The 21,147-nt window shown below is 28.7% G+C and overlaps 6 protein-coding genes across 10 annotated transcripts; 3 read left to right on the top strand and 3 right to left on the bottom strand.

Annotated features, from left to right (window-relative positions):
* Window positions 1-772: 772 nt before the first annotated feature.
* Window positions 773-7,782, top strand: LOC116432777 (transmembrane and ubiquitin-like domain-containing protein 1). 4 transcript variants are annotated; one of them, XM_031990126.2, is made up of 4 exons: window positions 773-1,017; window positions 2,077-2,398; window positions 2,601-2,907; window positions 2,997-7,782. In XM_031990126.2, exons 2-4 carry the CDS (start codon window positions 2,098-2,100, stop codon window positions 3,424-3,426), a joined length of 1,038 nt encoding a protein of 345 aa, XP_031845986.1. In that variant the 5' UTR covers window positions 773-1,017; window positions 2,077-2,097; the 3' UTR covers window positions 3,427-7,782. The 4 variants fall into 4 exon arrangements, with proteins under 4 accessions (XP_031845986.1, XP_031845984.1, XP_031845985.1 ...); XM_031990124.2 differs by lacking the exon at window positions 773-1,017 and adding an exon at window positions 1,290-1,686; XM_031990125.2 differs by lacking the exon at window positions 773-1,017 and adding an exon at window positions 1,291-1,568.
* Window positions 4,351-8,669, bottom strand: IleRS (Isoleucyl-tRNA synthetase). Its single transcript, XM_031990279.2, has one exon. The coding sequence runs from the start codon at window positions 8,466-8,468 to the stop codon at window positions 4,719-4,721; it is 3,750 nt and encodes a 1,249-aa protein (XP_031846139.1). The 5' UTR covers window positions 8,469-8,669; the 3' UTR covers window positions 4,351-4,718.
* A 278-nt stretch (window positions 8,670-8,947) lies between these two features.
* Tace (ADAM 17-like protease Tace) lies at window positions 8,948-13,134 on the bottom strand. The gene is made up of 14 exons (XM_031990282.2): window positions 12,788-13,134; window positions 12,566-12,704; window positions 12,390-12,490; window positions 12,190-12,311; window positions 11,959-12,109; window positions 11,690-11,886; window positions 11,419-11,613; window positions 11,200-11,338; window positions 10,962-11,116; window positions 10,780-10,860; window positions 10,493-10,701; window positions 10,177-10,415; window positions 9,980-10,095; window positions 8,948-9,913 (listed from the first exon to the last, which is right to left on the bottom strand). The coding sequence occupies exons 1-14, from the start codon at window positions 12,852-12,854 to the stop codon at window positions 9,605-9,607; spliced, it is 2,220 nt and encodes a 739-aa protein (XP_031846142.1). The 5' UTR covers window positions 12,855-13,134; the 3' UTR covers window positions 8,948-9,604.
* A 340-nt stretch (window positions 13,135-13,474) lies between these two features.
* Window positions 13,475-15,426, top strand: mora (cysteine and histidine rich domain containing protein). The gene is made up of 4 exons (XM_031990283.2): window positions 13,475-13,914; window positions 14,027-14,592; window positions 14,911-15,099; window positions 15,191-15,426. Exons 1-4 carry the CDS (start codon window positions 13,836-13,838, stop codon window positions 15,380-15,382), a joined length of 1,026 nt encoding a protein of 341 aa, XP_031846143.1. The 5' UTR covers window positions 13,475-13,835; the 3' UTR covers window positions 15,383-15,426.
* A 347-nt stretch (window positions 15,427-15,773) lies between these two features.
* On the top strand, window positions 15,774-17,149 carry LOC116432846 (esterase AGAP003155). The gene is made up of 5 exons (XM_031990284.2): window positions 15,774-16,082; window positions 16,149-16,308; window positions 16,424-16,618; window positions 16,691-16,831; window positions 16,903-17,149. The coding sequence occupies exons 1-5, from the start codon at window positions 16,056-16,058 to the stop codon at window positions 17,040-17,042; spliced, it is 663 nt and encodes a 220-aa protein (XP_031846144.1). The 5' UTR covers window positions 15,774-16,055; the 3' UTR covers window positions 17,043-17,149.
* A 730-nt stretch (window positions 17,150-17,879) lies between these two features.
* On the bottom strand, window positions 17,880-20,115 carry EloB (transcription elongation factor elongin B). 2 transcript variants are annotated; one of them, XM_031990287.2, is made up of 4 exons: window positions 19,846-20,115; window positions 19,656-19,749; window positions 19,179-19,469; window positions 17,880-18,196 (listed from the first exon to the last, which is right to left on the bottom strand). In XM_031990287.2, the coding sequence occupies exons 1-3, from the start codon at window positions 19,846-19,848 to the stop codon at window positions 19,195-19,197; spliced, it is 372 nt and encodes a 123-aa protein (XP_031846147.1). In that variant the 5' UTR covers window positions 19,849-20,115; the 3' UTR covers window positions 17,880-18,196; window positions 19,179-19,194. The 2 variants fall into 2 exon arrangements, with proteins under 2 accessions (XP_031846147.1, XP_031846146.1); XM_031990286.2 differs by lacking the exon at window positions 17,880-18,196 and having other exon boundaries at window positions 18,526-19,469; window positions 19,846-20,108.
* Window positions 20,116-21,147: the final 1,032 nt, after the last annotated feature.

The following is a 21,147-nucleotide window of genomic DNA, read 5'->3' as shown; positions in this document are numbered from 1 at the left end:
GCACTTATTACAATTCATCGTCTCTTCTAAAATTGTTAGCCAAAATGAATGCCATCTTACAGCATAATACTTTCATTTTTCGGGTTTCGTTTAAATTTTGTAATCACGATGCAAATTAAATGAACGCATATCAAGAAAATTAATGAATTACCGCGCCCAAACGAGCGCTCAAAACAGACCATTAAATATCATGGTATGAGAAGGAATTCACATTTTGTTCAATGATATTCAACTAATTAAAGTGGTAACAGGATGTACTTAAGGATTTTGAATATTTTGTTCGTAATGACGCATACTATACTAATAAACAGAGTGCGTTTTTGTCGTATTACCAAAAGGAATTTAAAGCTTTTTTGCATGTTATGATATTCAACGGCTTACTCGTGGTGCTAATCTTAAGTTACGACAAAGTGGGTAATTAATTCGTTTTTTAGGCACGCATTCACCTATTTTGTTTTATAGCCTGAGTTTGCTAACGCAAAATGATATTTAAACAGAATTTTGTACATTATTTTATATGTTAGCTACTTATTCAGTTTGTTATATATACTAAATAATAATTTATCTATTAGAAAGAAATTGTATAAAAATATATATATATATATATATATTGTACATATATACAAATTAGAGGTGCCTAACTTACTCCCCTCACGCTAGTAACTGGAAAACAGCATTCCCCCACTACCTTTATTCAAAGAGCTGCTCGAGACCGTGTATGCGACAGTTCTATGAGTGTCACAATATAAACAGGAAAAAGTAGGTATGGAGAGAGTAACTTTCTGTGAGGGGGATGTTACTAGAGTGCCTTCAGGCACCGATTTAAACACCCTTGGGTTAAAGCATATCTATAGTGTGTATAATAAATTTTTAATTTATTACAATTTTAAATGGAAAACACTATTCCATTTTAATAGAAACACCATTTTCAGTATTGAATGTTATTATGAATGCAAAGCAAAGAGAGTCTCATTTTAATTTCGATTAATGAGATTTTAAATTACAGTGAACCATTTGGTATGTACTGTTTAAAAGCATATTTGATATAATTATACTTAACTATTTTATTCAGATTAAATTGTAAATTTAAATATAATATAACGTATGAATTAAATTTTATAATTATTGTAATAATAATTGCGCGTAAAAAAGTGATTAAGTTAATATGCAGATTTAAGATAACATTTGTCCTTAATAAATTATTTATACAGTACTGTATTTTGCTTTCCTTTTTGAAGGACAAACTAATGTTTTTAATGTTTTTAACGGATATACAATATCTTTACTATATTCAAATGGATAAATTTATAATATTTTGCCGTTTATATTAACACTTACAAACTTAAATGTTGTATAAACGAATCATGGTTATGAATATTTCGTTTTGAAATCATTAAAAGAAAGCGCATCTTATATGTGCATGTTTTCATTAATTATAAACTGGTTCACGTACGTCGCTGTCTGTCACACAATTATTTGCGTCATCTCGAGATATTTGTAGATGAGATTTTTATAAGTGTTTTTGATGCAGTTTTAATTTTGTTCTATTGTGTTTCACATAAATTAAGGTGAGAATAGTGACAAATGAGTGACAAGAAACAACGAGAATGGCGATGTAAATTGTCTTTTGCAGTGTAACGAAAAATATATGGAATCGTTCTTTCGGCACAGATTTTCTTGATACGTGTAAATAACATCCATTTACTACATTGGAAAACATTAAAAAAAGTAATGCAAATATATTCCAGATATCTGTTACGGTTTTGTCGTTCTTATTTTGAAAGTTTTTTGTTAAGTAGTAACGCATATGAAAAAAACATAGATTTTATCTTGAAGTCTTTGAAAATTGAAATTAAAAATAGTTGTTTTTATTTGTAAATTGAACAAATTTTTGGAGAAATCTTCGTTAAAAGATACATTTTATATCTTTTTCTACTTAATGAGAAATACAAATTTTTAACGTGTAATATTTGCAATTATAATTTATACATATATATGGTTAACAGATATAAAGAATAATAGACATTTGTTTCTATATGTTACTGAAAGTTTAAAGTGATATTAATGTTGTTGTAGGATTCATCTTAAATTATAGAGATGACTCTTATTGAGGGTGTCGGAGATGAAGTCACAGATTTTTTTATTGTTATGGTTGTACTATTGATAGGCTGGCTTGCCTGGTGTTCTACAAGTATTATAGATCAACCATTAGTACGCACAGTATTCATTTTACAACATGGAACACGCACACGCATTGCTGAGCTTCGATCAAATCATCAAAGTGTAACCTCTTTTAATCGTCCACCAAATTTGGAAATATCAGAAGAAGAATCTGCAGAACCAATTACAGATGATAACAGTGACAATGCACAAAGTTGCCCTGAACCATCTGTTGCAGGTGATATGCTATACTTAAAGAAAAATTTTAATTATTTAAATATAATTTCTTTGAATATACAATTGCGTAAATTTGTCGTTAATACCTTTATCATTAGAACAACTTTTGCATAATGTTAAACATCTCAAATATGTGAACTATTTTGGTTTTTTATTAAGAGCATGATAGAATTATTATAATTAATAATTAATTGTTGTAATAGATACAAATGGAGAAGTTTCTCCAGAAACACATACAACATCTGAGGCAACTACTACGGAAGAAGTACTTATTGAAGCTATGGACTCTTTTAATGATGATAGTACAACATTATTACAAAGACAAACTAAAGTAAACACAACAGAAGAAACGAATGTACCAACATCAACAGGTTCTGATACTGTACAATGTTCAGCTGAAAATCTTTCAACGAATAATGCAAATGAAATTAGCATAAAACTCATATTTATAAATGATGATCAAAAAGTAGTTACCGGTAGTCTCAAAGAACTGCTTGGGGACTTCAAAAGGTTTCTACTATTAAAACTTTCTGCACATTCTATAAACTTTGAAATACAAAATCGGTATATAAGTATAATGAAACTTTATACTTTTACAGGAGGCATTTTCAAATAGAACTTGAAGCACAGAAATTGGTGCGGTTAATTTTTAAAGGTCGAGTATTGCAGCCTGACAGTCAAACATTGGAACGATGTGGATTGTATAACAATTGTGTTGTTCACTGTCTAGTGCACCAACCTCGACCTAGCCCTGTACAACCTCAAACATCAACTTTGAATAATTCATCGTCTATGTATTTTAATCCTCAGTACGTAATTAGTTCAGTACGCAACGAGTGGAATTTGAGTAGACTGTTAGTGAGCATTTTAACACTTATGTTATGTTTAGCTTGGTATTCTAGATATCACTATGCTCAACTTTTCACTGCAACTACTACGATTGCATTATATGCGCTTACTGTAATTTTCACAGGCTCATTGTTAGGTAATTATTTTCCTGATTATGACAATATCAGAAATATTGAATAAATTTGAATTAGGTATCTCGAAAAGCACTTTCAAACACGATTTTGTAACATCGATATTAACATCATTTGAACTTGTATGTTCCTAACATTACAAAAAAAAAAAAACATTGTGGTCTATTGTGATTTTTATTAATTGTTCAAATTAACTTGTTTGAATAAGAAATAAAATATACCCTATAGTTAGTATGATTGCATTTCAGTTGAAATGAATTTGTATGTATCATATTCAATATTAATTTATATATTCAGAGAAACTTATCTTGAGTTAACATAAAAATATGATAGATTAAGAAAACGTATGTTATCACATTAAATTTGTATCAAAAAATACTTTAATGACTAGCCCATAAATGTTCATTTAGGTTTATGTAAAATTATTCTTTGATAAATACTATTCTATTGTTGAATTAGTTGTATAATAAATATTATGTACTATGGTTACAATGGTGCTGTATTATATTATTTTCAAGAAAGCTGATGTTGTATATTTACATGCTGTGGTTCTCTCATTGGAGTTGAAAATTCTATCATGCACGCGTGACTTAAATCTGAATAAGACATGTATGATTATTAATTGTAGATTGCAGTTACCATTAGAGTAAAACGTATTTAATTTCAGTGCAAGAAAGTTATAAAGTGTAAAACTTGCAATTTTAGAATGTGAAAGTTAAATGTGAAGATATATATTATTTTTTGAGCACCATTATATTCATTGTTACTGAAAAATTACTAAAATCAAGAATGTATATATAACTTTCTGTGAGATACACTTCACATTACTTCTAGAAAATAAATTTTATTATTATTTCTGTTAACAGTGTCAACGAATATAGTAATTTATAACTGATGAATTCAAAGCTAATATTTATTACCTCTGTATTACATTGTTCTATAGTGTTTTGTAGAAAACTTTAATTACAGAACATTACTGCAATTGTTTTATTGTATGTGAATAAATGTCTATACAATATTTTCCTGTATTTTGCTAAATCTAGACTACATAAATATTCATTTTTCATATGCACTAAAGGAAATTAAAAGTTGTGAATAGTATAAAAATATAATTACATATTACATAAATTATAGCCCTTTATTAACTTTTCATTATACAAAATGGTTAGAAGTACATACTGTTTGTTTGCAGGAGAAAGTTATCAATTACAATGACTTTTTTGTAAAATAAATAAGTAATTTTGTAGATAGTTACCAGATTACATTACAATGAAAGCACATAATTTGGAATAATATTATCGATAAATAAATAATAAATAAAATTTATTTTTTAAATAAAAGTTAACTTAAATGCAAAGTCTTTCCATGCAAATGATTCATTTCAGGAGGTAAAGATTCAGAAACGTTAATTGTATTAAAAAAGAGATGCAATCGTTGTTTCAGCATAGCATGATCTAAACTAAAATTTCCTTTCGGATTCTCTAAAAGGATAGTACCTTTTTCTTTAGTGCCACTGACATTAACAAATTTACAAACTGGATGTGTTGAAGTTATTGACAATTGATTTATAGATGCTCCTGCTTTTGTTACTTTTATAGTTTGTTTGTGTAATAAAGAAATGTCAGTTATTTCTGACACAAGCTTAGTATCAATATACATTTCATAAGGATAACCATAAATACCAAAGAGTAACTCAATTTCTTGTTTTAATTGTTCATATGAGATACGAGTTAATGATTTTGGAGCTTCTAATAAAATAGTACCAACAGAACTTGTAGCACCAAATCTTGGTTTTATATCCAGAACTTCAACATTTACATACTTTAATAATGGTTCTTCTATGACTGCCTTATTATTCTCAATCTTATGACCAGTGTTTACTAAAGTTAGTTTCATGTTCACTCCCTTAATTTTCTGCATTTCTTCTATAATTATATTTGCTTCATTTGGCATCTTGGACATATCTTCTTGGGGTGTTTTAGTTGAACTTTCAATAAATTCTTTGTGACTAATAATTACCTTTGCTAAATTACTATTTTTATCTTCGATATCATAATATGCAATTGCTTCATCTGATGGAACCAACTGAGCTTTCTTTCTTAATTTCTGAACCCTATTGATTACTTCCCTTGCTATTCCTTCATTATGCATACTTTCATCCGGAGTAACATCTAAGAGAATTAAAACATTTCCTTCGCTATGAGCTTCATATTGCTTAGACAATTGTTCAGCAGCTGGTCCAGTGAAACTAAACATTAAACGTAAATCTTGTTCTCCAAGTTTATGACCTTGTACAGTAATCTCTTTTTTCTCGACAAAGGTTTGTAACTGTTCGTCAGAAAGTTCTTTAATAGCTAGGGTAACAGACTTAAATTCTCCTTTAAGTCGGGCTCCAAGTATTTTATGATCTGGTTCTGCTCTCAATGTAACACCATACTTCTGCTTATCTGTAGTAACTGTTAATTCTTTCACATTAAGTTCCTCAAGAATATATGATTTTAGCAGTACTATTTCCTTTAGTACTTCAGCGTCTTGATGTATCACCACAACCTCTGGTAATGGGTATTTAATAGGGATTGTTTTTCTATCTCTTATGACGCGACCTAATTCAATTATAGTTTGCATATACGATACAGCTTTTTCAATATTTTCATTGATTAATTGTGAACAAGGTTCAGGTATCATTTGGTAATGAACACTGTCCATGTTGCTTTTGGATGGCAGAAGTACTTTTACTAAATATTGAAACATAAATTCAGATAAGAATGGAGTAAATGGGGCATTTATACGTATCATAGTATAAAGAACAGAAAATAAAGTATTTAATGCCTGCTGACAATCAACTACACCACCATCACCTTTAATACGTTTTCTATTCATTCTTACATACCAATTAGTAAGATTATCTATATATTTCACCAAGTGAGGTACAACAGTATATAATTTATAAGCTTTCATTTCTTGTTTAAAGAATTGTAATAATGTTTGAGTAAAAGATAGAATCCATCTGTCCATTATATTATTAGAGCATATATCTTTAGTATCGTCGTACACAAAAGTAATCTTTTCTTCTCTTTGAAATCTTTCAATATTTTGTAGTAAGAACCTAAATGCGTTATACCAAGGTAAGAATACATCTTTTATGACATCTCTAACTCCTTCTTCCTTGAAACGCAGATTTTCAGCTCTCACAACAGGTGAATTAATTAAGTATAAACGAAGTGCATCTGCTCCATATTTGTCAACAATTTCTATAGGATCTGGATAGTTTTTTTTGCGTTTGGACATTTTCTGTCCATCGGAGGCTAATATCAAACCATTGGCAACAAGATTTTTAAATGGAGCTTTTCCAAAAAGAGCAGTCGATATAACTAAAAGAGTGTAAAACCATCCTCGAGTTTGATCGATACCTTCTCCAATAAAATCTGCTGGGAAATTATCCTCAAATTCTTTTTTATGTTCAAAGGGATAGTGCATCTGTGCATATGGCATGGAACCAGATTCGAACCAACAATCAAAGACTTCCGGTACTCGCTTTAATGGTGGATGCCCTGGTCGTTTTGAGGGAATAGTTAAATGGTCTATACTTTCCCTATGAATGTCAGTTACTTTTGTATTTGTCAACTCTTCTAATTCTGCAATGCTTCCAACGCATACAATTTCTTGTCCATCTTCTGAAATCCATAAAGGAATTGGATTACCCCAATAGCGGTTTCTACTGATAGCCCAATCACGGGCATCCCGTAGCCAGTTACCAAATCGTTTTTCTTTAACATAATCCGGCACCCAGTAAGTGTTACTATTTGCTGTTACAAGTTTATCTTTTATGGCTTCTACTCTAATGAACCAAGATGGCACAGCTTTGTAAATTAATGGAGTGTCGGACCGCCAACAGAATGGATAACTATGTTTAGTAGAACCATTATAAATTAATCTTTTATTTGCTTGAAGGTACTTAACAATTTCTTTGTCAGCATCTTTCACATATTTCCCAACAAAATCATGAACTGGTTCCACGAAACGTCCACAGCTGTCAATAGGACATACGATTTCTTGATCTTTTGTTATAATACCAGCTGCCAAACAACACCGATAATCATCTTCGCCGAAATAAGGAGCTTGATGAACAATGCCTGTACCAGTCTCTAAAGTTACATATGTATCATTTAATACTTTAAAAGCACCTTTTTCTTTTAAATTTTGGAAATATGGGAAAAGAGGTACATACATCTTTCCCTTTAAATCAGATCCTTTTCTTTTACCTTGTATAGTATATAAATCCTTAGATTTATATATAAGTTCTAAACTTGATTCTAATATAATATAGATATTACCAGAAGCATGATCCTTAACTTCTACATATTCAAAATTAGGATTGCAACAAAGTGCCAAATTACTGGGTAAAGTCCAAGGTGTAGTGGTCCAAGCAAGAATGAAAACATTTGGCTCGTCCACCAAAGGAAATGATACAACTACAGAAGGGTCAACAACTTCTTTATAATTTTGTCCTGATTCAAAATTAGACAGTGGTGTATTACAACCAGTCGAAAAAGGCATTACTTTAACACCTTGATAAACAAGACCCTTATTATATAACTCTTTAAAAATCCACCAAATAGATTCCATGTACCAAGGATAAAGAGTTTTGTAATCGTTCTTGAAATCTATCCATCTACCAATTCTGCTCACTATGATTTCCCATTCTGTTGCATACCTCATTACAATATTTCTACATTCCTTGTTATAATTTGCTATTCCCATTTTAACAATATCATCAGGACCTTTAATGCCTAGAGTTTTATCTATTTCAAATTCGACAGGTAATCCATGAGTATCCCAACCGAATCTTCTTTCCACATGATAACCAGATTGATGAGCATACCTTGTTAAAACGTCTTTTATCGTACCGGCTAGTATATGTCCGTAATGAGGTAACCCGGTAGCAAAAGGTGGACCATCATAGAATGCATATTTTGGTTTTCCTTTAGATTGCTTCAAACAATTGTGAAAAATGTCCAACTTTTTCCACAATTCCAAAATCACTTCTTCCTCCTTCGGGAAATTAATCGTTTCCGGTAGTTTTTCTATCATCTTGAGGAAATTTTCAGCAACTACTTCACGAATTATTCGGTACCGGCTGGTAGTGTTGTAATTCACAGATTCAATGTGTCATATGTAAAAGATACGTTACTAAATTATACGTAATCTTATCTCAGAGAGGTTAGTGCTACAAGACACAACACGTGTGTTTGAGAAGGTAATACAGAAGTATGCAATAGGTAATAATATGCGATACTGAGGTTGAGAACCTCACCTTATGGGTTGAATCTACAAGTAAACCTTATTTAAGTCAAATACAAAATTTCTACATTTTTTATGTATCTAGTTTAGGAAGTCACTCTAATTTTGTAATAGGATACATTGAATATATTCTTTTAAATAAATTACAACCAGTAAGAAAATATGATTAAAAATTTTGTATTTCTTGTTTGTAAATAAAACTTAATACAAATATATGCATGTAGGTACAGGATAAGTTATTTAACTGTATGACCTAAATTTACATCTAAACTATTTATTGTATAAAGAAATACTTTAAATGAAACATATTTTTTAAAGGGACTTTTTATAGAGATACGAAACTAACCGTGATTTTTTTCTTCTAATGTATAATATTTGATCCTGTCATTTAAAACTGTATGAAAACAATGGATTATCTTATCATTTCTTCTTTCCTTGGTTATAATATTATGATTGTGGTAATCCTGTGTTGTGATATTAGCATAGAGGGAAAAGACAAATACTCCATTGTTTCTATACTGTACAATAATTCTTGAAGTAAAAAATCAGTAGCTTCAATTGAAACAAAAAATTGTTTATAACTTCAAACATATTAATTTTTCAATCCATTTTTATTAGCACTTTTTTATGGTATTCAATGAGTATTACATACCCTAGAAATTATGAATACTTTTCCTTTATCACCCTGTGTAATAAAAACATTGACAGAAGAAACTATCATATAAAATATACATATTATTATTGATTTGGTATATTTTAATTTAAAGTATTTATCTTTGTATCTTAGTTATCTTTTATATTCATTTTTAAAATAATACTTGTATGTACCTACATAATAAATAAAAAATGTACAAAATATAAAACATAAACATATGACTAGTAACTTAATTACATATGGTGTTTTAGTATATATGTATACAAATAATTTATGATTGTTGTGATACTTGTTGCATTCTTTGTCTTTGTCCACCTATATAAATAACTTGTCTTTGTTCGTCAGGATGAATAAGCTCTTCCGTATGTTTCCAGCGCCATTTTTTTTCACTTTCTTTAACGCGTCTATGGTCAATGTAACTAATAACGCAACTAGTTGGAATCCACACGATAGCACTTATAATTATGACTGCCCCTACTATATTATCTTTTAAAAATCGCATGACTTTATTTATATTTATATCTTCGATAATATCCCAGAATCTTTCTACCACATCTTGAATTGTCTTTTCACAAATACCCTAGAAATATTTTTTAATTCGTGTATCTGTAGAAAATTTATAATAACGTCTTTAAAGTAAAATTACCTTATTGCAAAAGCCTTGAATGCATGGAGTTCCATCGGGTAAAATATCTTGTGGATCTATGGGGAAACATGTTTCATTCAAGCTCATTCTACAACATCTTTTACATGCGTCTCCAACTGTGAATAACAATTTAATATAAAAACTTGTAGCTTTTAGTATAATATATAAGTTGATAACACAATAAACAATAAGCATACTTGTGTCACACATGCAACTTTGTAAGCCTTGCGTCTCACAATATGGTACACATTTTCCAAGTTTACACTGGCCTCTCTCAAGACAACCTGTACCATCTTTCATTGGTGGAGATCTAGGGCATTCACTGGACGCTCCTGTGCAACGTGATTCTTGTTCACAAGTTGCATACTGTGCGTCTCTACATTTTACACCTAGCGGCATGAATGCACAACCTTGACAACAAGGTGAATTTTTGTCGCTGAAATATATTTTCTATTAAATAACATTTCCAATATCTACCACCGCGATAGTTTCTATAATGTATTAAATAATTACCTGCAAACTGCCCCTTGATTTCTACGTAGTTTACAATTTTTATCACAGCAAGCATCATTATCCTCAGTTCCGAGTAATCCTGCATCACATTCTTCATCTCCTTCGACACGTAAATTGCCACAGAATGATTCTTCCGGTTCAGAAAAACAACGACCGGATTTTGCTTGTAGAACTTTTCTAATGGATCTTAAACTACAGGGCGAAAAACGCTGAACCATACATAACTTTATAATCAGTATCGTTTAGTTCTTGAGTTGTATTATTCTTTTTATGATAATTGACAGTACCTTATTATTTACATCATATCCACTAACACTGTATGTGTACATTAAGTATGAACCTCCTTGACTAGCACTTGGACTGCATTCCTATTAAACAATGTTAAAGTACTAAAGATGTATGTAAGAAAAAGAATCACTTAGTTTTAATCATTTGATAAATAATAACTAGATTGTTTAAAGGTTATTACTGTTATATCTGGATCATGTTCGGAACCCCAATTATGTCCGAATTCGTGTGCAGTGACTAAATCGGCTTCTCTAGTAATCACCCTTTGTCCATAATGATTTCTACTAGAACTTAATCCTGAATTAAGATATAGTGTATAGCCATTCTTAAAATACTCTGCAAAAGTATCAAATAAAATTTGTTTCAACATTTATAAGGAAACATATATTTATAAGTGAAATATATCTTTTAATATGTACCTGGTGTACAAATTCCACCCACTGAGTTTCTACGAGGTGATCCTACATATGCTAATCCCAGTATCCCACCTTCAAATTTTAAATCAGTGAATAAATGAGCTAAGCAAAAATCCTTGTGACTATACTCTCGGCTAAATACCTAAATGCACAATATTGTGATTATGATATAAAGATACAATATAATGAAATTTTTTAAAAATAACAAGAATGTAATTATACCTCTAATAATGTGCGTACATCCCATTTTTCTCTAACCATATTATAATGTGTTTCACCACCCCTTACACGAGTTGGTTCGCTGTGGACAACTATTTTTTTAATAACAAAACCCATTCCTTTAAATCCATCTTGCTCTTGCCGTTCTTGCCACAAAGTATCATTATAAATTTTATGTACCCTATCGATTAAACTTATCTACAAAATGTATAAAGAATTTTTGTAAAATAAGATAAGCTAACAGATACTTAGTTTCGCTAATATCACTTTTTACCAAATAATTGATTGTTGTTTTTGTACTGCTAGCACCCATTTCCTGGTAAAAACGATAATCCGCGACTAATAGTAGAGGGCACCTTGTTTTAGTAGGAGTATATTCATAAGTTTCGGTTTGTCTCTTTGTTCTGGAATGTCTGTCTTCTGTAAAATCTGTTGCTTCTCGAGTTTCTACTTCATTGTTCATTGGAATGTCTGTAATACACATAGATATGGTGCAAAAATGCAATATTACTTAATGTGAGTATTTATATCAGCATAACTGACCTAATTCTTCTTTCACATATCCACAAGTTTTAGGAGCACCGTGAGTGTGACCTTCACCATTTTGAATATGTTCCCAACTTAATTTAACATCTGATGATTTATAAATAATCATAGTTTCATTCCCTAAATGAGGTAAATGCCTCCAAGATGGCTAAAAAATAATATATTTATAGTTATTATGAAAATGCAAAACCATATATCATTTTAATTAAAATATGATAAAAGGAATACCTCGATGTGAAATGTTTCATCAGAAATTGTTATACTGGCTGTAAAAATTCCATTATCGATATGTACTTGGGCATGAGAATCAATTTCACCAAATACACGGCCATGATAGAAACTTTCATGATCTTAAATATGAAAATATATTAGAATTAAAGAAGAAATATATACCTTCTGAATATACGAATATACGTATATTATTCTACCTAAGTGTATAGTTCTTTCTTTTCCATCGCCATTGACTTCATATGCTTTAAATTTGGAATGAATTACTTCTCTTCTTGGTGTTAAAATTAATCGAAAATATCTGTCCAAAAAGAGAATATATAGTTCTTTGACAGAAAAATTTGGTATAAATAGTAACAGACAACTATAATCTTACCGTCCATGAGAATAAAATTCTAATTCGCTTATTTTATTGTAAGGATGATAACTATGCTGAATACCTCTCTTCACAATTCTGTGTTGAAAATTAGATGAATGAAGAGTTTCATAGTACTTCAAATTTCTATGAAGTCCACCTGCAGTTTATTTTAAAAATAAATTATCAAATAAAAATTAATTATATAATAGAATAATAATAGATTAGATGTAACAAACTTACTACTGCTGTGAATAATAAAAAATACATAATATATCAAAAGAGTAATATGAATATCCATGTTTGACATTAACGTTTTATACTACTAATATATTTAATATATTATTTTGAAGGTTATGATTCATATTATGTATTTACATTGCTTTCTCTTTTCTTTTTCTTTATGATTTTAAATATGTTTTCCAAACAAATTACTCATTGTTAAATATATTCCTTTAAACATGATAAACATAGATACGTTACTTCGTTTTAAGAAAGATGTCAGTAGTAATCATGTGTAATAACATTTTAAAGTTAGCAAAACTCTATACTGCATTAGTTGAAACACAAACGAGATATAGGACTATACCTCGTCTGTGATAACAATTGACGACATGAAAAAAATATTGTTTTTAATTTAATTAATTATTAGTATTTTTTGTACAAATATTTATGTATACATAAATAATAGAATTGTAATACATTTGTAGAAAAGAAGCTTAACTTATAATTCGACGTTTATTTATTATTAAATGACTTTATTATGTTCTTAGGGACTGAAAAAAACAATAAAATTCAATTTAGAGTTGATGGCTAACAGATTAAAATTTGTAATCAAATTTACTAAAATTATTAATTGTATTTTATTTCAAATGGCAGAAATGAGTTTTTGTTTAATTGCGAATTTATGGAAATATGATTTTGTAAAAATTTCCGCGGTCAATAAAAGTAGTACATAATATTTTTACAAATATTGTTTATTAATTTTTTATAATAGTTTTTTAGATTGATACTATCGATCCAATGACATTATCTTTAGTACTATATTTCCGTGGCAACGTGTACACATCAATCGATTCGAAATTTTTCACAGATGCCACATTTAGAAGTCAAGTATAAGTATATATTCTAGAACGTGCTAGAAGTTTTTCGGAAGCGCAAACACGAAAATGTCGTTCGAGTGAGCACTTGTCGTGGATGAAAGGTATCGCAGTTCTCTCGTAAGGTTAACGTATTCCTGTTTTCATACTACGTGTGGTGTCAAATTAAATTAATTTAGACAAAGTTAAAAATGTCGCAAGAAACAACACTGTTGCATTGTTACAATCGTGGATGTGGGAAAAAATTTGATCCCAGTAACAACAAAGAAGGTACGTTATTCAATTTTATATTAAACAAATTTCCAGACATAATATGAAAAATTGATTCAATTTTTTTGTTTTTTCAATATTTAAAAGTCTGATTTTATAATCACATTTTTAGATGACTGTGTTCATCATCCTGGTTATCCAGTGTTTCACGATGCTTATAAAGGCTGGTCTTGTTGTAACAAAAAATGTACAGATTTCACAGAATTTTTAAATATTAAAGGTTGTGTTAAATCATGCCACTCGAATATAAAGCCACCAGAGCCAGAAAAGCCTGCAGTTGATAAGTCTAAAACTAATGAAATAATAGAAGTTATCGCACAACCTATTAACAATGGTCCTACGTTGAAAAGGCCTCCTTTTAATTCTCCACAAGTTACTTTAACACCAACTGTATCACCAACGTTATTAGAACAAATTAAAGGGCTAAAGTCATCAGAGTCATTGGAAAATGTATCAGATGCTAACATTCAAATTGGCCAGACTTGTAAAAATAATGCATGTAAAGCTACATATAATGGTCCTGAATCTAATAATGAAGTCTGTAATCATCATCCTGGTACTCCTATCTTCCATGAGGGTATGAAATATTGGTCTTGCTGTCAAAAGAAAACTACAGACTTTTCTATATTTTTGGAGCAACCAGGGTGTATGCAAGGAAAACACACTTGGATTTCCAAGGTAAAACAAGAATTCTCATAATTCTGTATTTTGGAATATTAACATGTTCAACACCACGTGTCACATACTTGTGACACAGCAATTCATTTAAAGAGCTCAGCATCACATATGTGTGACGCTGTTGATTGATAAAATGTTTTGTTTGGTTTATTTACTATATTTTAAATGTGTAAAAATTATATAAATAACACATCGCATGAAACAATTGCAAGAAAAGCATGGCCACTAGTAAGGGTATTTCAAATTTGACCATTGTTTGTAAACGCGTTAAGATATGTTGTTAATTACACTACTTAAAAATTAATTGATTTTTTCCAGAATGTTGGTAAAAAGAAAGAGTGCAGGTTGGATTGGCATCAAACAGGGACATTTGTTGTAGTTTCAGTTTTTGCTAAGAAGTATCTGCCGGATTTATCCACAGTTAAGTTAAATCCTATACGTTTAACCGTGGATTTATGTTTTGCAGAAGATAACTCCAGATATTCTCATGATTTGGAGTTAAGAGGGGTATGTATTTTAAATTCAAAATTCTTAAAGATTTTTACTTTAGAGTATCACCCTATGTACTCTATTTACAATTGAACACTTATTTTTACAGGTTGTCGACATTGAACAAAGTAGCGTTAATATGCTTCCTACTAAAGTAGAAATCAAATTAAGAAAAGCTGAACCTGGATCATGGACAAAATTGTATTTCCCTAGAGAAGATAAAATAGAAACTAAAAAAAATATTTCTAATGATGAAACCATTTGCGCACAAGTGGAAGCTGTTGATCTTAGTGATCTTTGAGCATTTACATATATTTTACTATAAATAAAATCATAATATATGTACCTATATTATATTTAAGAACGATCCTTTAATTTTAAGATGTAAAGAAATATTGTTTTCTTAATGTTGTTAGAATTATGTTTTTGAGAAGAAAAATAGGAATACATAGTATTCACTTTATTTTCTTATGGGAAAAAACTGAAAAAGTGTCTTCAAATTTGTTCTAAATATTAAAATTTTACTATTTAATACGTCTTAATTCTATATTTATAATTTTCCTGAGATCAATACATCACTTTACATTTAAATCGTGTTTGATTACGTATGTGCAGAAATTTAATTTTGTCTGAAAATAAATATTTTATATCCACGTGGTTTTTGGCGACGTTATCTCAAAAAAATATAAAATATACCAAAAATTAACCTATTATTTGATATTAAAAAGTTGTCGAATTTTTTGTAATGCATTGTGTAATTTTTTAATCTAATTGGCATTTCATAACTTTACTATTACGTTAAATTTTATATTTTTACTTTCCAACATACGTATTTCTGGTATTGGTTAAAACGATTATGTCTAAACATGAAATTAATCCGTAACGGAGTGTCAAAGTGTAAAAGGTTAGAATAAACAGAACGAGCAAAGTGGTTTTAATATATTATCTGAAATAATATATAATTGTCAAATATTATGACTACAGTAACTGAAAAATTACGTGTAAGCAGTCAATAATTCTATTTAAATATAAATTAAAATAAAATGTTTACAGTGTTTATATTTTAGATACTTGCTATACATGGATATGCTCAGTCAAATAATATTTTCTACACAAAATTAGGATCCTTAAGGAAAGGATTTAAAAAGAATGTGGAGTTTGTATTTTTGCAAGCACCACATCAAGTTTCAATGGAAAAAAATTTTGGTACTGATGAATCAACAGAAGGTATTATTTAAAAACTCTCATTTCTATAACATAAGAAATTATAATCTGGGTCTTTATATAATTGCTATAATTTTTTTATAAATATACAAATAGTAATTTATACAATTTAATTTAGGATATGGATGGTGGTTTAATACAGAAGATTATATATTTAAAGCAACTGTACCAAGCAATTTATCTGTTGGTTTTGAAGACAGTGTGGCTTTGGTAGAAAAAACAATTAAAGAGTCTGATCCATTTGATGGTATTCTAGGCTTTTCGCAAGGTGCAGCATTTGTTACTATACTTTGTTGTATGCAGCAAAAAAAATGTAAGCAAATATAAATGCTGTAATTATATAAACTAAACAGGAAAATTTTAATTAAAAACATTTCTTTTGCAGTATTGCAAGCTAAATTTAAGTTTGCAATTATTATATCAGGATTTAAATCGTTATGCGCACCTCATGAAATATATTATGATGAAAAAATAAATATACCTTCATTACACATTTATGGAGAAAATGATCTAGTTATTCCAACAGGTTAGATAGTATTTAATAATTGAATAATTCAATACAATAGTAAATTTGTAACTACATTGCTTATTTTACAGAAATGGCAGAAGAAGTTAGTGAAATGTTTGTAGATAAGAAGAAAATAAAACATGAAGGAGGTCATTATATACCAAGTAAGAAGGAGTTGTATAAAGACTTTATTATGGAAATATTAAATAAAAATAAACATAAGACATAATTTTTGCTTATTATATCCTGACATATAAACAAATTGTAACAATATATAAATACAGAGCGGAACAAAATAAATTTTCAAAAAAATTTAATTTAAACATCAGTTTAACGTGTATGTATTTAATTAATTTTTTCATTCTGTGGACTCCTCCATTGAATATAGTTAAATGATAGTAACATTTATGTCTCTTCAATATTTACTACAAAAGTGGTGGTGTTAGATGACATTTGAATTTACATATAATAATCTCTAAAATTGTTACTAATAATGCTAAAGTAAGTATGCAGACAACGTAATACTTATTTAATTTACATTCTACACCTTATGGAAGAATGCACCAACATTTACAAGACCTTTTTCTTTTAATACAGACACAATACTTAATCATTTGTGAACTTGTAGTTTAGAAATATTGATGTCACAGAAAATGACATTGAATAACAGATCAGGATAATTGATATTTACATTATAGGTCTATATTTTTTGTCTGATAAACTGAATAATATATTTTATCTACTTTTTACATGATAAACTCTATCGTTAATCAGCGTCTTTCGATATCGTAATTTATAAAGTTTAATTGATCTTTAAAAGTACCTATCCATACTATCCATGGTGTATACCCATACCCTGCATGGAGCAAGAAGATTATGAAATAATATGATCAACCATGAGGTCAAATCCTTACATGCAGTCTTTGGGAATGAATACAATTAATGTGTTAAAATGCCATAGCATTAGACTACAATTATCTTATTTATAAGGCAATGATTTATATGCGTTAATTAGGACTTAAAAACAGACGTACATTTAATCACCGTTAACCTCTATATTTAAGACTTGTTGTATAAAGAAGTTTAGTTTTTTTAATTATACACGCACTAGATGAGTTATCAAGAAATCTCGTGTACGTGATAGCTTTATATAGTTTTATATGATGTTTAAAAAAAAATAAAACTATATAGTTTCGTTTACACCAATACGAAAACTTTTCGCTAAAAATACAAAGAAATTATTTGCGAATATTTCGTGTTGGTTTAGAAGAAGCTTAAATTTGATTTTTTGGAAAAACTTAGCTTTCTCTAAAAGAATTTTATTCTTTGTTTTTATATGTAGAATCACCTTCGCTCCAGTTGTACCATTTGTCTTGCCACACCCTGCATAACAGAAGTTATTTGTGGATTGTAAAATATGTATTATTATTATTATTGAGTAATATTAATAAAATATTAATACGATGAATTAATAATATTAGTAAATTTATTTAGATTAGAATGTTTATCTCAATTATATATAAACACCATGAAATACATATTGATAATAAAAATCGTTAACAGTGTATATTTCAACTTTTATATGGCAACCAAATTATGAACATGAATGCAATAAATTACAAGGATAATAGAATACCAAATAACATATAATCATTTACTACCTTACATTAATTTGGGAAAATTTCAAGGTTTCAAATTTAAAATCACATATATAAATTAAGTATAATAGATCATGATGTACTTTGTTGAATAAAATAGGATACGCTAGTTACTCTTAAATTAGTTACATTATTTAGATCATGAGTATTCTCATAGAGAGTATACTGCTTTCTAATTGGAATAACATATTGATGTATATAATATTCTATTGTAGAGTAGTAAACATTATGACCCTAAAATATCTTTAGCAATGTTTACAATATTGAATTTCATTTAATAACATCTAATATTTTGTTTAGATGTGTACAAATTAATAAATTTCGTATTCATAATTCTATGTGGTGGATGTATTAACCACCCTCTTCAAGTATAAAAAAATGATTGTTTGCCAGATGTTTTTAATTACAAAAAACTAATACTCAATCATTTTATAATCAGTATCTTCCAATTATATGAATAAATATCATTGTTATTGAGACATAGCAAAATCTAAGGCATTATCTTGTATTTCATCTTTCATAAAAAATTTATGGAAATTCGTAGTTATATAAGATACATATAGTGAAATACAAGAAAAGCATTTGAAAACATTACAAAAAGCTGTTCCAGTAAATTATAATAAAGTTTATGTCCTAATATTCACATTATGTTTACGTAAGTTTTGTTTGAATGTCTGACAACCATAAAAGTATATTGAATTCAACACCTTATTGTCAATTGATTCAATGTTGAACATTGAGACCAGCTATATGATCAAAGCCGTTGCATTCTTGAGATTTCATCACATCTGGTAGGTCCGGTGGTAATGAGTATGGAGTCATTGATAACGGTTCAAATCTACCATTGTCTTCACGTATGGCTAACCCTATTAATGCAGGACACTGTGGTTTTGCTGTTGCAGATGTTATTCCATATGCAGATAAAAGTGAACCATTTGACATCACAATATTATCTTTATTGTACAACTGCTGATTTGAAGGTGGTATTTTTAATATACCTACGAAATAATAATATTAATATATATATATAAATAAATATAGTTACTTGCATTTCAGAAATGTCAAGTTTTAATGATAATATATGCATATAAAGATATGAAACAAGAAGGAAAATAGAGATTATCGATCGAAACGTCATGCACTGTTTCTTTAATTCGTATACATATAAGTTATGCATTTTTTACCTTCTATCATATTTTTAAGCTCTGCAACTGTAGTATCGTCCCTTGCATCAGTAAATATGGTCATATTTTTTCGTCGAATCATAAGAAATACATCCTATAATGAAAATACTTATTGTATTTGAGGTTATATTGTTTTGGAATAAATCGAATAAATATTATAGGAAATAATGGTGTATTAATAAAGACTTACCATTATGTATTTAACTATGTAACTAACACTGACAAGGATAAATATTATGCACTCTATAACAGTGCTCCTTTGATTGTTATTTTGTTACTGATTCTCAGGTTAGAAGGAATAGTTAAAGTAAGGGAGATATTCATGGACATCAATGTCATATAAAAGAAGCTTTACGATTGGTTCTTCTTTACAAAGGTAAACTTTATTTGGTATACTATCCGTTTTTTTAATTACGAACTAAATTAACATTGCATTTTATTATATAAAAAATATTCTATTCGTGTATCCTTTTATATAGTAATGTATGAAATTGATAAATTTGAAGTGAACATATCAGTATAGTAATATATACTAACGCGCAGTAGCATAAGTATTATTGTCCAATTTAAATTCGTATAAAAAATTACAGAAGTTAATAATGTTATGTGTAAAGATACCTATCAGTTAAGAAAAGAATTATTTTAATGAAATAAAATTTAAAGTAGTTTCATCAGTTGGACAATATTATAGGTAGACTGCAGATGTTAATGCAGATATAAGTGTTTAAACTAATTTTTGATACTAATACTATCAATCGCGTATAAAGAATTTTATATTGAAATTTAAACAGAATTAGGTTGTCTTATATGACAAATTCTTTAATAAAGTCACAAACGAAGTAGTATAATTGTATTCATCTTATTATCGTCTACCGTTTTATTAGCTAAATACTACTTTAAATTATTAAATATTTCGTAAACTAATAGTTTTAACGGGAAACAAATTATTTCATTCTTATAAGAAATCCCGATCTGTATCAACTATTACATTAAAAAATATAAGATTTAAATATTGAAAAACATCGATGACTTAAAAGTTTCTTAAATGTGAATATTATTATCATTTTGAAGAATTTATTACGTCTTAAATATTTCTCAATGTACTTATGAATATCGTGATATTTAGATATTTGCATGGTCCACCTTATACATTTATAAATGAAGATAATACATTTTGGCTTGATCGTTATTTTCCCCTTTAGCCTTTTGTCTCTTATAATGTACGTCAGATGTATTTTTCGAATTTAAATATATAGATACTGATTTTTTAATTTACTTTACGCTATAATAAATATTGCACGTATATTATCTCCGACAAAATTAGATAACAATACAGTTTAGAAAATAGAAGTTATATATACATTCTTCTTTGAGGAAATTCAATTGGGAAATTGAAATTACAGAATACATGTCCATTTACTAATCCTCTGATGGCGGATATTTTTGATGACATCGTGAGCAGCGATGTTCTGAATTTTTGAAATTGTTACCT

The sequence above is a fragment of the Nomia melanderi genome, chromosome 9 (genome assembly GCF_051020985.1).
Source record: "Nomia melanderi isolate GNS246 chromosome 9, iyNomMela1, whole genome shotgun sequence".
NCBI classification, from domain to species: domain Eukaryota; kingdom Metazoa; phylum Arthropoda; class Insecta; order Hymenoptera; family Halictidae; genus Nomia; species Nomia melanderi.
Note: the sequence above shows the minus strand (reverse complement) of the source record. Positions and strands in the feature narration are given on the sequence as shown.

Excerpts from the sequence above, each read along its gene's own strand:
- LOC116432777 (XM_031990126.2), top strand. The coding sequence starts at position 2,098 with ATGACTCTTATTGAGGGTGTCGGAGATGAAGTCACAGATTTTTTTATT. Across the intron at positions 2,399-2,600 it reads CCCTGAACCATCTGTTGCAG|ATACAAATGGAGAAGTTTCT; the intron begins GTGATATGCTAT and ends TTGTTGTAATAG. Across the intron at positions 2,908-2,996 it reads CTGCTTGGGGACTTCAAAAG|GAGGCATTTTCAAATAGAAC; the intron begins GTTTCTACTATT and ends ATACTTTTACAG.
- IleRS (XM_031990279.2), bottom strand. The coding sequence starts at position 8,468 with ATGATAGAAAAACTACCGGAAACGATTAATTTCCCGAAGGAGGAAGAA.
- Tace (XM_031990282.2), bottom strand. The coding sequence starts at position 12,854 with ATGTCAAACATGGATATTCATATTACTCTTTTGATATATTATGTATTT. Across the intron at positions 12,110-12,189 it reads ATGAAACATTTCACATCGAG|CCATCTTGGAGGCATTTACC; the intron begins GTATTCCTTTTA and ends ATTATTTTTTAG. Across the intron at positions 11,887-11,958 it reads ATATGTGAAAGAAGAATTAG|ACATTCCAATGAACAATGAA; the intron begins GTCAGTTATGCT and ends TGTGTATTACAG.
- mora (XM_031990283.2), top strand. The coding sequence starts at position 13,836 with ATGTCGCAAGAAACAACACTGTTGCATTGTTACAATCGTGGATGTGGG. Across the intron at positions 14,593-14,910 it reads AACACACTTGGATTTCCAAG|AATGTTGGTAAAAAGAAAGA; the intron begins GTAAAACAAGAA and ends GATTTTTTCCAG. Across the intron at positions 15,100-15,190 it reads ATGATTTGGAGTTAAGAGGG|GTTGTCGACATTGAACAAAG; the intron begins GTATGTATTTTA and ends TTATTTTTACAG.
- LOC116432846 (XM_031990284.2), top strand. The coding sequence starts at position 16,056 with ATGACTACAGTAACTGAAAAATTACGT. Across the intron at positions 16,083-16,148 it reads CAGTAACTGAAAAATTACGT|ATACTTGCTATACATGGATA; the intron begins GTAAGCAGTCAA and ends TTTATATTTTAG. Across the intron at positions 16,832-16,902 it reads TGATCTAGTTATTCCAACAG|AAATGGCAGAAGAAGTTAGT; the intron begins GTTAGATAGTAT and ends CTTATTTTACAG.
- EloB (XM_031990287.2), bottom strand. Across the intron at positions 19,470-19,655 it reads GCTTAAAAATATGATAGAAG|GTATATTAAAAATACCACCT; the intron begins GTAAAAAATGCA and ends ATTATTTCGTAG.